The 14,450-nt window shown below is 49.3% G+C and overlaps 2 protein-coding genes and 1 non-coding gene across 3 annotated transcripts; 1 reads left to right on the forward strand and 2 right to left on the reverse strand.

The window, feature by feature from the left end:
- The first annotated feature begins 402 nt into the window (after nt 1-402).
- SOWAHD (sosondowah ankyrin repeat domain family member D) lies at nt 403-1,542 on the forward strand. The gene has a single exon (XM_024195128.2). The coding sequence runs from the start codon at nt 403-405 to the stop codon at nt 1,486-1,488; it is 1,086 nt and encodes a 361-aa protein (XP_024050896.2). The 3' UTR covers nt 1,489-1,542.
- Nucleotides 1,543-8,317: 6,775 nt separating this feature from the next.
- RPL39 (ribosomal protein L39) lies at nt 8,318-12,757 on the reverse strand. Its single transcript, XM_024195284.2, has 3 exons — nt 12,686-12,757; nt 11,600-11,703; nt 8,318-8,702 (listed from the first exon to the last, which is right to left on the reverse strand). Exons 1-3 carry the CDS (start codon nt 12,686-12,688, stop codon nt 8,654-8,656), a joined length of 156 nt encoding a protein of 51 aa, XP_024051052.1. The 5' UTR covers nt 12,689-12,757; the 3' UTR covers nt 8,318-8,653.
- Nucleotides 9,258-9,389, reverse strand: LOC112103658. Its single transcript, XR_002907855.1, has one exon. It is a non-coding gene; the product is annotated as a small nucleolar RNA SNORA69 (small nucleolar RNA).
- Nucleotides 12,758-14,450: the final 1,693 nt, after the last annotated feature.

Consider the following 14,450-nt stretch of genomic DNA (forward strand, 5'->3'; position numbering starts at 1 on the left):
AAAACACAGCCTCCGTCTGGGGAGTTATTGAATATTAAGAACCAGGGAGCAGGTAGTTTGGAGAGGAGGGGCTGGGTGTGGGGGAAAATTGCTCTAGCGTCCCTCGGTAAATAAATGGCAGACAGTGAAGTCTTTGAAAATCAGTGATCGGCTGAAGGGTGTGTTGCCTGCAGCCCAGAATCTGCTGCTGCCTGTAACTTATTTCACAACAAGTACCTTCCCCCTGAGCACAGAAACTAAATGCTGGTTCCTCTTTGCAACATTTCTAAGGCAGACTCAGGAAGCTCTGCAGCCGGAGAGCTCAGGAGGGGAGACCGGAGGCAGAGTCTCAACGGGACAGGGAACCACTTCTCCACACCCCAGCAGCACAGAGAGCCTCGACCATGCCTTAAAGGGAGACGGATGCCTCTGGGGGAGCCACAGGAGCAGATCTTGGGGATGGTGAAGGCTGCAGGAGACATCATGGCTAGGATGCAGAAGGAAGAGAGTCTGGAGGTACCAAAGGGCACTAAGCCACATGTGTTGCCAGAGGCCTCCCAGTCTCCAGCAGAGGCACTTATTGACAGCCAGGCGCCCAACCCCAAAGTCCAGGCGTTATCATCATTCTCAGCAGCAGCAGCAGTGGGGAACGTGAATCTCCGCCAGTCACAGAAGAGGGACCTGATCAGGAGCATGGGCAGGGGTAGTAGAGGTTCAGGTAACTGGGATGTGAGCTCTGACACAGCCAGGCTCTCCATAGGCCGGGGCAGCGCGCGGCGGAGAGGTCTGAAGGAGGTTCTGCTGCAGAGCAGTGGAGGCGAGGGAGCTATGTGGCTTGCAACTGCTCAGAAGATAGCCAGCAGCAGCAGCCCTGCTGTGGGGATGCAACAAGAGCTGGAGCAGAGGTTGGAACAGAGCCCTGAGGACTTGTCCTTAGCCCTAGACCCCCTCGAGCATGAGTGGATGCTGACTGTGGCCCAGGGGGACCCTGAGAGCATTGTGAGGTTGCTAGACATGGATCCCAGCCTGCTGAACAGGAGAGATTTTGTGACAGGGTTCACTGCCCTCCACTGGCTGGCCAAGCATGGCCGCCATGAGGCCCTGATCGAGGTGATCACCTGTGCAGAGAAGAAGGGCTACCGTGCAGATGTCAACATTCCCACAGCCAGCGGTGGGCTGACACCCCTGCATCTGGCTGCCCTGCAGGGACACGAGATGGTCATCAAGGTGTTGGTGGGAGCCTATGGTGCCAACACAAGCCTGCGGGACCACAGCGGCCACAAAGCCTGGCAGTACCTGAGAGCAGATGCCTCCAGGGAGCTGAAGGAGCTGTCAGGGGCTTTAGAGGAAGACCTGGCCCAGCTTGGTGTGTGGAACACCAACAACAACTGCATGTCGTCCAGAGAGGCTGGTGGCTCTGGTGCTGAACGGAGGACCCAGGTGTTCACCAGACTGCCATCCTTCAGGAGCATGTTCAGACAGGCACTTTCATTCTTTCAAGACCTTTAAATTGTCCTTTGTGGCTAAGAATCAGTTTGATGTTGCCTGTGAACTAGTTTTAAAGAGCAGCTTGGCTGGGGCTGGGGCTGGGGAGCAAGGAAGGAGAGCAGGGGGCTGCAGCGGGGTGGCAAAGGGTTGGTACAGGAGACTTGCTGGGCCGGGACTAACCAATGGCAGCTGGTGCACTGAGATTACTCAAGAGCCATTGGCTAGGGCTTCTGCAAACCTGCACAGGCTTGGATCCTGCCCGTAGATATTTGTGCACCATTCCCCTGGCAGGCCACTGTTTAGCAATTGTGCACGCGTAGCTGGGGGCAGGATTTGCCCTGCAGTAACTATTCTGCTCGTACAATGGAAGCCTCTTACCGTAACATTTCTCCTGCTGCCGAACCTCTCCAGCATGAATGGACACCCAGAAGTGCAGCCTGCCAATCCCAGCCCTCACGCAAGTGCCCCGCACAGGCCCCTTTACTCAGGTTTTGCACAGTTGGCCAGGGCATGGTGCTATAAGCAGAGCATCAGGATGAGCAGGTGCCTCTGCTTTGTTTACATTGCTTCCCCACCTGCTCCAGCGCTGTCACTGAGAACAGCAGGATGGAAAGAGGTGCTGGTTTACCTTTAGTTCTTCTGCTCTTGCTGCGTACAGTGTCTCTCTGCCCAAAGGCACAAGTCATAGGATGGAGTGGCAGAGGAAGTGCAGTCTTGTGGTTAAAGCACAGGACTGGATGGAGAACTTGGAGTCTATTTCTGGCTATGCAAAAGGCTTTTCACATGACTTTGGTCAGGGCACATCATCTCTCTGTGCCTCAGTTTCCTCTTTTCCAAATGAGGATAATGCCCCGTCCCTACTTCACAGTGAGGGTGTAAGATTAGCGTGATTGTTGTCTGCAGGGTGCTCGGAGGGCCTTGGACAGACAGCTAGCAGCGTGTGATTTCACATTCCACAGAGACTCACTAAGATGTCACAGAGGATTTGGATTTCAGGTGGGGAATAAGCAGCCGCTGAAACTCCAAAACCAAAAATCGTCTTTTCATGACATGTCTCTGCTAAGGAAGAACATGGAGGAAAAATACAGAAAACAGGTAATGCCACTAAACTACTTGTGCCTTCAAAATGCCCTGGGAAGTATCATGCACATTTCTTTTCCTAGAAGCTATTTGCTGGGTCAAATCAAAGCTTAACTCCCCAATTTGACTCCGGTGGTGGAGCACAGAGAAAATGGTGGAGTGCGGAGGTACAGCTTGTTTAAGCAGCTGTGGCACTCCCAAAGGACAGACAGAACGTGGAGAAAGGACGGGAGCTAGAAACACTCTTCTCTACACCGGGGTTTGAAGATTTTAAACTAGTAAACGGAGCCCTGGGTGGGAGGGAAAGGGGGCCAGATTAGGCGGAAGTTCCTTCCATGCAGAGGAAAGGAACTTAGATCAGATTCCTAAAGGAAGGAGGAGCGGGTGACACATTGTTCTGAGAAATGGAAAGAGTACATAGATAAGAACAAACAAACAAAGGTACAGAGGGCATGCGGTGAAGTGACACTCCAGAGAGACAAAGAAGGGCGCGGTTCTAATGTATCACTGCTCAGATTTGTAAGTATTAAAAAGGTAAATCCTATTCTACTCACCAGTCTGAAGTGTATGTTATTCATCAGAAAAATGGAACTTTGCCCAACTTGTTTTAAGTTTTGGGGCTGCCTTAGAATGTCCTAAAACTAACAGCTGCCCCAGCCTCGGTTTCACACAGAATCAGATCTTTTTTAACTGTCCCATTTATTTATAGTGTGGTTCTGCTTTGAGAAGTGACTGTAAAATGGCCTTCTGGAGTTCCATGCTCATCTTCTCTAGACTCCATTTATAAGGGAAAATGATGTTTCCCTTCTAACTGCCAGCCCTAGAAATATAAGAGGGGATCTGAGACTCAAGCTAGTTTCTTTCCTTGCTGTGCATCATCACCAGTAATAAAGATCCTGCAGGCCAAATTAGGCCCTCAGTGACACCTGGGCAATTGTAGAGACTTCAGTGAGATTGCACCAATGTAACTGACCATTACCAATGTAACTATGTAAACAATGATGTGAGATAGAATCCAGCTGACTCCTAGTTGTGTTGGGTCTGCAGGGTTCATAGAAATAATGACTTATTTTATCATCAGCACCTTTGATTCCTAAACCCAACTAGTCTAAGTTACTCTGCATTTCACTCGGCACACATAATGAGAACAGACTGGTCAGTTCCTATTCCACTTAGGCAAAGATTTCCAAAGTTGCCTAGGGGAATTGGACACCTGGTTTCCATTACAATTAGTGGGACTGGGGCATCCAAATTCCTTGAGCATCCTTGAAAACCTCAGCCCTGATTTCCTGGTTCTTGTGCATTAGCACATTTTTGCAAAGTCTGGGTTCCCAGGATGCAGAGGAACACTTATTTAACTGAACTATAATGCAGAAGAGCCTCAGTCCTGGACCAGAACCCCATTGCGTTAGGCTTGGTATAAACTGGCAGGCCCTGTCCCTAAGAGCTTTCAATCTAAGTGACAAGAGAAAAAAGCAAGCGGCCACTGAAATAATAATCATTTAAAATATGGAAATAGCCCTGTTGGCCAAGATTCTGTACAAGCTTGTTTTCACCAAACCCCAGTTTGGACCTAAATATGTCTGGACATTGTCCCTTTAAGGTAGGGTTTGAATCAAAAGGAAGATTCAATGGGGAAATGTTTTAAAAACAATTATAAGGAGTTATTTTCCCAAGGAAAAGGCAGCTCCCTGCTGGAAGTTGCCACTGTCTGAATAAAATAGCACAATAACAGTAGTAGAATCATAGACTTGGAAGGGACCAGTCAGTCCAGTCCCCCGCACTGAGGGCAGGACAAAGTATTATCTAGACAATTATCTAATAATAGCTGTACAACAAAGAATCAGTTTAACCTATTGCCTGGACCAGCATTGCCACAAATACCTTCTGAAAGGATTGTCTAGTTCAGGGGTCTCAAACTCAAATGACTACGAGGGCCACATGAGGACTAGTACATTGGCCCGAGGGCTGCATTTACTGACACCTCCCACCCGCTGCCCTCGGCCCCGCCCCCACTCCACCCCTTACATGAGGCCCCACCCCTGACCCGCCTCTTCCCACCCCTTCCCTGCCCCCATTCCAACCCCTTCCCTGAAATCCCCACCCCAACTCCGCCCCCTCCCTGGCCCCAGGGGGTGCAGGAGGGGTGTGGCGGGGGCTCAGGGCAGGGAGTTGGGGTGTGGGGTGCAGGAGGGGTGAGGGGTGCGGCAGGGGGCTCAGGGCAAGGGGTTGGGGTGCAGGAGGGGTGCGGGGTGCATCAGGGGGTCAGGGTGCAGGAGGGGTGCAGGGTGCAGCAGGGGGTTCAGGGCAGGGGGTCGGGGTACAGCAGGGGGCTCAGGGCAGGGGGTCAGGGTGCAGGGTGCGGCGGGGGCTCGGGGCAGGGGGTTGGGGTGCAGGAGGAGTTCAGGATGCAGCAGGGGGTCGGGGTGCAGGGTGCGGCAGGGGGTTCAGCTGCAGGAGGGGTTTGGGGGGTGGGCTCCAGCCCAACGCGCACTGGGGGCAGGGCAGGCTCCCTGCCTGCCTGCCTGCCCTGCCCCCGCGCCGCTCCGGGAAGCCGACGGAACCTGGCGAAGGAGGGGCGCAGGGGTGTGTGTGGATTCCGTCGGCTTCCGGGAGCGGCGCGGGGGCAGGGCAGGGCAGGGCAGGCAGGGAGCCTGCCCTGCCCCCAGTGCACGTCGGGCCGGAGCCACTCTAGGTAAACACTGGGGGAGGGCGGGGGGGCACGAGGAGCTCGCGGGCCGCAGAAAATAACCCTGCAGGCCGCATGCGGCCCCCGGGCCGCGTGTTTGAGACCCCCTGGTCTAGTTCTACTCTCAGGATTGTAAAGTGACTGGTTTCATCCCAGTCCTGACCCTCATGATGGGGAGAAACTTTGTCAGCAGCCTATCCAGGTAGGTATAATTGCTTTGATCACTCCTGCCCAGGTTAAGGAAAGGAAGCAAACAAGAAAGGAGAGGGGTGGGATTGATGGATCTAACAGGGTTGGTTTTCAGCCTTCCTCAATGCTGTATCTTCTAAACGCCTGCAGCCTCAAACAGTGGGTCTCTTCCTCAGTGGTTGTACTTGTAAAGAGAGAAGAAATTCAAGATTCACAAAAACTTTTGGATTAAAAAAAAAAAAAAAAAAAATCACATGAGGAAAACTTATGAGAGAGTCTGTGGATAAAGCTTTCAGACACAGGGCTTCTGGAGGACCTCTGAACATGAGAAAGCTCCTTTTACAAAAATTGGAGTGAGACTACTTGCAGCATGCGGTCTCGTTAGATTTGAATCATCTTTATTAATGCTTCGTGCTCATCTTCTGTTGCAGATTTATCCTCCCCTCAGTGATGCAGAAACTAGACTATCACACATCCCCAGGAAGGGCTGCTGGAAGATCAGATATTACTGATGTGTCCTAAGCCTGTTACAGAACACTAGCCCAACGGGTCTCACTAGACATTTTATGGTGGCCTCAGAGTGAGGCCACCAACTCTTGCTGGTGGCCACCCTGACAATTTTTCCTAAAATACTTAATTAACTTTAGGAAAAACAAATAAATATGCACATAGACATATCCAAATGATTGTAATTTTTTATGTAGGCGTTTCTTGCACTCAATAAAAATGTCCAGTTTTGTCTCTATTCATTACTAGGCCTAAACAGAATAGAAACAAAATAATGCTCTTTGCATGTTCTTGTCTTTTTTGTTGTTTCTTTTGCTTTTTTAATTTTTTTTTTTTAAAAGATTTGCTAGCTAGTATATCTGTTTCTGTGAAAAGTGATATTTGTTAACACTGCTTTGCCCCCCGTCACTGCCCAGGAGGCTGTGGCCACACAAAAAGCCCCAGCTGGCTGCATGCAACTGTGGTAGCCACAATTGATCATAGAATATCAGGGTTGGAAGGGACCTCAGGAGGTCATCTAATCCAACCCCCTGCTCAAAGCAGGACCAATTCCCAGACAGATTTTTGCCCCAGATTCCTAAATGGCCTCCTCAAGGATTGAACTCAAAACCCTAGGTTTAGCAGGCCAATGTTCAAACCACTGAGCTATCCCTCCCCTGATTAATGCTGCACTAGCCTCACTTGCCTTTGGTAACTAGGATTTCCAAAATGCCTTTGGAGAGGTAGTTGCGTAAGGCCCAACAAGCTGCCGTAAGCAAGTATGTGACCTAGCTCAGCACATGCTGCACCTTCACTGCCTTACTATGAACGCCAGTAAAAAGATCAGCTCCACCCTATTTATCTTCTTAAAAATTGATAGCGTCTCTGCTGGCCCCACAGGGCATGGTGATAAAGGCTTAAAGCTTCCCCAGGATGTGGTGTGCTGCCACCAGGGAACTGAGTTTCAACTAAACTCCCTTAGAAGGGAGAGCAATTGCAGCTCACTCCTCTGCTCCATTCAGCACCAAGCTAGCTTGGTCTCAGCCGCAACAGCGCACAGAAGTAAAACCACAGCTATTTCCAGGTAACCAGAATGTATATACCAGACCTCACATGGTGGAGAGCAGGGGATCAAGACCGGGCTCAGTTCCTACTGACACTGGTACTCAGTGTGATCTTGAGCAAATCATCTTGCTGTGTTTCAGTTCCCCCCACTAGAAAGATCTTTGTAGAACTTCCCTCTTTGCATGCAAGGTGCCATGTAATTGCAACATCATCTAGTTAAGGGTCATTACTGCAGAGTGCAGGTATTACTGATGACTCAACCAATTATATTCCCAACCGCTATTCCTCCCCACCTCCACAGAGCAACCTCCTCCACCCTTCTTAAACTATCAGTTTTTTTTATTATGTTGCAACTAGAAGCATTAATCATTCAGTTGTGCTGATAACTGATCAGAAGTAGGAAGAGCAAATAGTCTTCAGTGTTTAAATGTCACTTATAACCCTAACTGGAAAGATTTTCACCTCCAGTCATCCCCAACATCTCACTGTTGACTTTTTATACCCCTTCAAAATCTTGTGTGGATTAAAGTGACTATCCAAATGCAAATTTCCAAAATTCAATCTGGCTATTTGAGAATAAAAATTGACTGGGCAAGGTTTTCGTAATGCATCACTTTTGGATCTGCAACATAAAAACAATTTGTGCACCACAGCTGAATGTGAAGAAGTGGCCAATGCATGTGGATCGCTCTATGCTTCATTTTCGCAATATACACTGCTTGCGATTTTGGAGAATATACAACATCCCAGTCACTGCAAAAGGACTTGGAGCCAGATTTTTAAAGATACTTAGGAATCTGAAGATGCAGACAGGTGCTTAAATACCTTTGAAAAATCTGGCCCTTGGTGTACAAAAGGGTTGTATCAGAATAAAGCAAACCGACTAGGCAGACTGTTAAATATTAGCAAGATGTCATAGATAAGATGAATACAGCAATTTATGAGCACCAAGACAATACAGGATGGAACCTCCTGGTAACTAGGGATTTTCCAGTTTGCTTTAGAAGGGTTTGATTATTTTACTTATTCATGTAGAGTCCTTTGCACATTCTACATGAGTGTGACCCTGACTAGTTCAGCCACCTCTCTTCCTTGATAGAGATTGAGATTTTCTTTTAAGTAAGGGCAAATTCATATTTCTAAATTGCATCCCAAGTTTGGTTGTTAATGTATAATTATGTCAAAAGGGTACAAAAGGGAGATACTAGTTTTGTCTGCTCGTTTCAAACAGTAGATAAGAGACTGGGATGGCAGGGTCTTTTATCACACACTGATAAATGCTCACATTAATTTCAGTCTTTATTCTCCAGATTACCCACCCATCTCAAGCAATGCATGTAATAAATTCAGCCAGAATCATTTATTCAAAGGATCAATAATGCTCATATTTATTAACAAACCTGTAAACTGGCAATACAAATTAAGTCAATATATTTGAGCACAGAAATAAAGAACGCTAATTGAACAGAGTCTTCATTTATAATATTCCAAAGAGTCTATTAAAGTCATCTTTCAAGACTGCAGTTTGGTTTGGTTTTTGGGCGTGTGGGGGGAGAGAGGGGAGAACAACAAGATTCAACACTTCAAAATGGGTCTGTGGTGGTTTTTGAGGAAATGCGTATTTCAGGTCTTGGAGCAGGAGAGACATGTCATTAGAGTTCCCATTAGAGCAGCTCTTTACAAGCCCAGCTTGGTCCTTCTCCAATGTCTCCTTTTGGAGTTGTACCTAAAACAAAAGCAGCACACTTAATAAGCAAGGCACACTTGACAGTCTGTAATGCAGACCACAATCAGATTCAGAAGTAACCCACTAGTAAGGAGCTGGAATCTCTTGTAAAGGTTTAGTTGGGAATTTGTCAATTAATTATGTTAATAGCAAATTACTTCATATTCATTTTGTAAACTATTTTCCATATATACTTGCTTTCCTTTTTCACTAGGTCTAGGAACCCATATTGGTGTAATAATATCAGCAGCTTTAAAAAAAGGTGAAAGTTCCCAGAAGCAAACTTACCTAGAGACAGCAGCATTGGGCATGGACATACACTGTGCCACTTTTAGAAGACAAGACAGTCACAGATAGCCTAGAATTCATGAGTTCAATGCTGGCAGTAAAGAACTGGCTAGCTCTTAAAACATCACCACTAGTACCATTTTTACCAAAACAAAACAATCCGAGAACACAAGAGCAGTCCATTGCAGCATGGAGAAAGCACTTTTCCAGGGAAATCCACTAAAGCACTCATTCAAAACCTGCATAACCGAAGACTATAAATGTCATACTTGTACATGTTAATGATTAGCGGTTTCACCAATGCATAGGTGAAATCAAAGGCAATATTAACAGAATTACTCTCAGCAGGAAAATGGCAGTACTCCCACAGAATGAAGCACTGTAATTGCAGCCTGCTTTATCAAATACTTTGGGCAGAAAACTGATGCTTTTGGTGCATTAAGTGTTGGAAGACAAAAATAATTAAAATTATGCATTTTAGTAACCCTAATGCTCAACATGCCTAGAACACAGCTAGATAGGTACTATGCCCCTTTTACAAATGAGTAACCCAAGACACAGAGCAAAGTGACTTTCCTAAGAACAGAGAGCAAATTAGCTGTAGTGACAGCAATAGAACCTAGCCATCCTGACTCCCAGCCTCCTGCTTTAACCACTAGCTACACTCACTCAGAGAAAAAAGGGGAACCAGCAGCAGAAAAAATAAAAGTAAAATATAGAAATATACACATACAGTGGAACTGAAGGAATTTTTCCTGCAAAGAGCTCTGTACTTCACCTGCAGCAGTTGAGGATATGAATAAACCTAAGGCACTTTAAATGTTGAAGACCGCATAGAAGAGAAATACACTATCATAGAATCATTTTAGAATATCAGGGTTGGAAGGGACCTCAGGAGGTCATCTAGTCCAACCCCCTGCTCAAAGCAGGACCAATCCCCAGACAGATTTTTGCCCCAAATCCCTACATGGAGCCCTCAAGGATTGAACTCACAACCCTGAGTTTAGAAGGCCAATGCTCAGACTGTTTTGTTTGATTACGTTTTATTTATAATTAAGGTTTAGATTTTGTCATGGTTATTTTTAGTAAGAGTCACGGAGAGGTCATGGGCAATGAATAGGGCCCTACCAAATTCATGCCATGAAAAACATGCCACGGACCGTGAAATCTGTATAGTGTAGGGTAAAAGCACACAAAAGACCAGATTTCACGGGGGAGACCGGCGTTTCTCAAACTGGGGGGGGGAGGCCTGACCCAAAGGGGAGTTGCAGGGGGGTAGCAAGGTTATATTAGGGGGGGCCGCCCTTAATTCTGCACTGCCTTCAGAGCTGGGTGGCCAGAGAGCGGCGGCTGGTGACCAGGCGCCCAGGCCTGAAGGCAGCACCCCGCCAGCAGCAGCGCAGAAGTAAGGGTGGCAATACCATGCCATGCCGCCCTTCTGCACTGCTGCCTTCAGAGATGGGCAGCCAGAGAGTGGCAGCTGCTGATTGATGGCCCAGCTCTGCAAGCAACAGCGTAGAAGTAAGGATGGCAATATCATACCATGCCATCCTTACTTCTGCGCTGCTGCTGGCGCTGTTTTGCCTTCAGCCGCCGCCCTCCAGCTGTCCAGCTCTGAAGGCAGTGCCGTTACCAGCAACAGCGCAGAAGTAAGGGTACCAGTACCGCAAAGCCCCCCCCTTACAATAACCTTGCCACCCTCCCTCCCCCATAACTCCCCCATAACTCCTTTTTGGATCAGGACCCCTACAATTACAACACCGTGAAATTTCAGATTTAAATAGATGAAATCTTGAAATTTATGATTTTTAAAATCCTGTGACCGTGAAATTGACCAAAATGGACTGTGAATTTGAACAAAAATTCACAGGAGCCCATGACCTGTGACTTTACTAAAAAAAAGTAATATGGGGGTGGTGGTGCTCAAACCTGGCTCCAGTGGGTGCAGCCACTGGGGGTTGGGGGGCACACTGCCCCAGCTCCAGCACAGGGGGTGGTGGAGTGCACATGGCCCCAGCCAAAGCCACGGGGTGGGCGAGCGCACACACGTTCGCACAGTCCCGGCTCCAGCTGAAGAAAGTCACAGATGTCTGGTAAAGTCACGGAATCTGTGACTGCCGTGACCTCCATGTCTAAAATGTATACTTATTTTTAATTTAGCACAAGCAAGTACCGACATGCAATATATCTGTGAACAACGGTGGACAAAAGCAAGTACAGTATTTCAGTCTACATACGCATTCTGGTAATGATTTGTGGTTACAAATTGTCCAAACTTTATGTATTAGCCCATCACCATCCACAGACCTTCAACGAAGGAAATTCTTTCGTAGTAAGGTTCCCCAGACACTGTATTTCAGGAACAGGGGATGGATGCCCTCAGGGTGATTACAGATGGGTTTTCCTCACAACACATCTATGAGTACAAGATTCTTCAATCCACCTGCCACTATTCATAATGTAGATGGAGCTAGTATAACTAGGGGCTTTGGTCAGTACAGCTGTGTCAGACATGGACTTTCACAATCCCAACCAACAGAAGTGTGTATATTTTTTGATCGGGTATGGCAGCAAGCTGTGAATTCTCAGAAAGCAACAGCTGTTTTTACCTGATCTTATTGCCAGTTTTCATGCGAATCCACTGTGGGATGGGCCGGTTCTGTTTTTGCTTCTTGGCAAGGAATCGCTTGATCTTGAATGTCTTGTGGGACGACTGCGGATGAAAGGATAAAGGGAAGACATTGGAGACACTCTCTCCTATAACAAGTTGCATTCAGAGACCTCCCTACAGATGCAGCCTGAGCCTGTGAGAACTTGCCTACACACAGAAATATCAGTGGTAACTAAAGGGACATGGGTAAACAGATTGAGGTCAACTGGTGCAACGGTGCGTGTGGACACTCTGCATCAGTTTCAACCTATTCAAAGCTGCAGGGGCTCAGTTAAATAGATTTAGTCTCACACTTAAACTAATGCAACCAGGCCTGCCAAACATGGAGCTGACGGTGACTCAGAGGGAGCAGTAGTACCTAAAGGGCTAAGTGGAACTCAGTAACCTGAATCCATTCCACAGAGCTCAGTGGCCATCACAAACACTAAAGACCACAAATCCTGGCTCCAAAGCCAACGCTACCACAAATTTCCCGGGAGCGGGGCGCTATGTACTGGACAGGGAGCGCTCAACTCCCCTCTCCCCCAAGGAATCAAGGCCACGTGTATTAGCCTAGTGCCCCCCCACCCGCCAGCCTGCTTCCCCTACTGAGCTGGGGGTGGGGGGGCAGGTGGGCTCCGCATTGCCCAGCTACGGGCCCCAATCACCTGGCCCTATCCCCGCGGCAGCGGGGTACAGGAGGGCACCGAGGGACAGGAGAGCGCCCAGGACATGGGCTGGCAGCACCGGCCCCAGGACGCTGCGGGTGACTCCAGCCCGGGCGGGACAGTCCCACCCCCACCGGGGGCCTCGCTCGCCGGCCTGAGCCTCCCGCCGGGAAGCCGCTCGGGCGATTCGTGGCTGCCCCGGCTAGGAGCCGAGCCGGGAAGGGGGCGGCCCCTGGCCCAGACGCCCCCCGCCCTCCAAGCCTGTCCCACCCCCCGATTCCACGCGGGGAGAGCCGGGGGGGGGGCCCGCAGGCCCTGGCCCCGGTGCCGGGCGCGGATCGGCCCGCGCGGCAGCGGATGGGGCTGGATTGTCTCACCATGGTGCGGAGCGACTAGCCGGTCACCACAATGGCGGCGCAGGAAAGGAGCGGGTGGGGCTAGGGCGCAAGGGGTGATGGGGAGGCGGCCTCGGGAACAGCGACACCCAGCGCCTCCCCGGGACCACTGCAGCCGCGTCTCTCGCTCACTCCCGCCCCGCGCCTGCTCCGTGTTAAAGAGACAGCGTCTAAGGTGCAGGATCCCACGCTCTCTGAGCAGCCAGAGCTGCTGACACAGCCGCTGTAACCCGCTCCAAAGACCGAGCCCATCTGGCTTGTTCAAACCACCCCCAAGCTGATTACTCTCCATGTTGTTTTGAGGGGACAAGGCCTTAATGCACTCTTGTTTCTTGAGTAAATCTTTTGTTTTCTTAAAATATAACAGAAGCTCAAAAAACTGCTTTTTTGTGGAAATTAAAAAAAGCGATGCATTAGCCGTTTTTAGAAAGTTTGCCTTACACAGTTGTCATTCCATTGTGAACTTCTCAGGGCAGGGGTTGTGTCTGCTGCTGGCACAGGACTTGTGTGGAATCAGCTCTTTCCAACGCGGCAAAGTCACACCATTATTTGGATGGGCAAACTTAGGCCTTGTCTACACGAGCAAGTTTCTATGCAGTAAAGCAGCTTTCTGCGTGTAACTCCTTAGGTGTACACACAGCCAAGCCACTTAGTGCGCAGAAACTGTGCAGTTGCAGCGCTGTAAAAAACCCACCCCAACAAGAAGCGTACAGCTTTCTGCGCCAGGGCTACAGTGTAGACACCCTGGTCGATTATAGCGCTGCGTTTGGCTTCCGGGAGGTGTCCCACAATCCCTGTCCTCGCCTTTCTGGTCATCAGTTTGAACTTGACTGCCCTGCCCTCAGGTGACCAACCATGAGCCCCATCCATTAACTTCCTTGGGAATTTTGAAAGTCCCCTTCCTGTTTGCTCGGTGAGCAGTGGTCTCAGTGCATCTTTCCAGGTGACCATGCCTGCTCCACACACCAGGCAATCCTCCACTTGGAGCAATGCTGAGCTGCTGGACCTCATCAGCATTTGGGGAGAGGAGGCTGTCCAGTCCCAGCTGCACTGCAGCCATAGAAATTATGATACCTACAACCAGATTTCATGATGCATGACAGAAAGGGGCCATGACCGGGTCACAGTACACAGCAGGGTTAAAGTGAAGGAGTTGCGGAACGCCTACCACAAGGCATGGGAGGCAAACCGCCGCTCCAGGGCTGCGCCCATGAGCTCCCGGTTCTACAAAGAGCTGGATGTGATACTCGGTGGCAACCCCACCTCCACTGTGATACTCGGTGGCTTGCGTGCCAGTCAAGACTGGACTGAGCCAAGAGGAGGAAATCTTGGACGAGGATGTGGAGAGGGAGCGGGACAGAGGCAAAGGATGACTAGGAGGTCTGAGATGCATGCAGCCAGGAGCTTTTCTCTACGCTGGAGAAGGCTAGCCAGTCAGAGCTGCTGTAGCTTAGTAAAGTGCAAACAGGAGGGGAGGCCCTGGGTAAGTGGCTTTGATTTTGGGAATTGCTGAAGCGCGTGGATGGGGGCAGGAGGGTTGCAAAAAGCAGGCTTGTGTGTGTATGATGCGCGTACCACCACATGCCTTGTCTGAGCGGCGGAACAGGGTATTAATTGACTCCCTCACTTCACAGAAATCTGCCTCAGAGATCTCCACAAAACTCTCAAGGTGCTACTGGGCAATCCACTGCCACAGGTTCTTCGGCAGAGCTGCTTTGTTTCTTGCCCCATTAAGGGTAACTTTCCT

This window comes from Terrapene carolina, unplaced genomic scaffold (assembly GCF_002925995.2).
Source record: "Terrapene carolina triunguis isolate 2854851 unplaced genomic scaffold, T_m_triunguis-2.0 Scaffold131, whole genome shotgun sequence".
NCBI lineage: Eukaryota > Metazoa > Chordata > Testudines > Emydidae > Terrapene > Terrapene triunguis.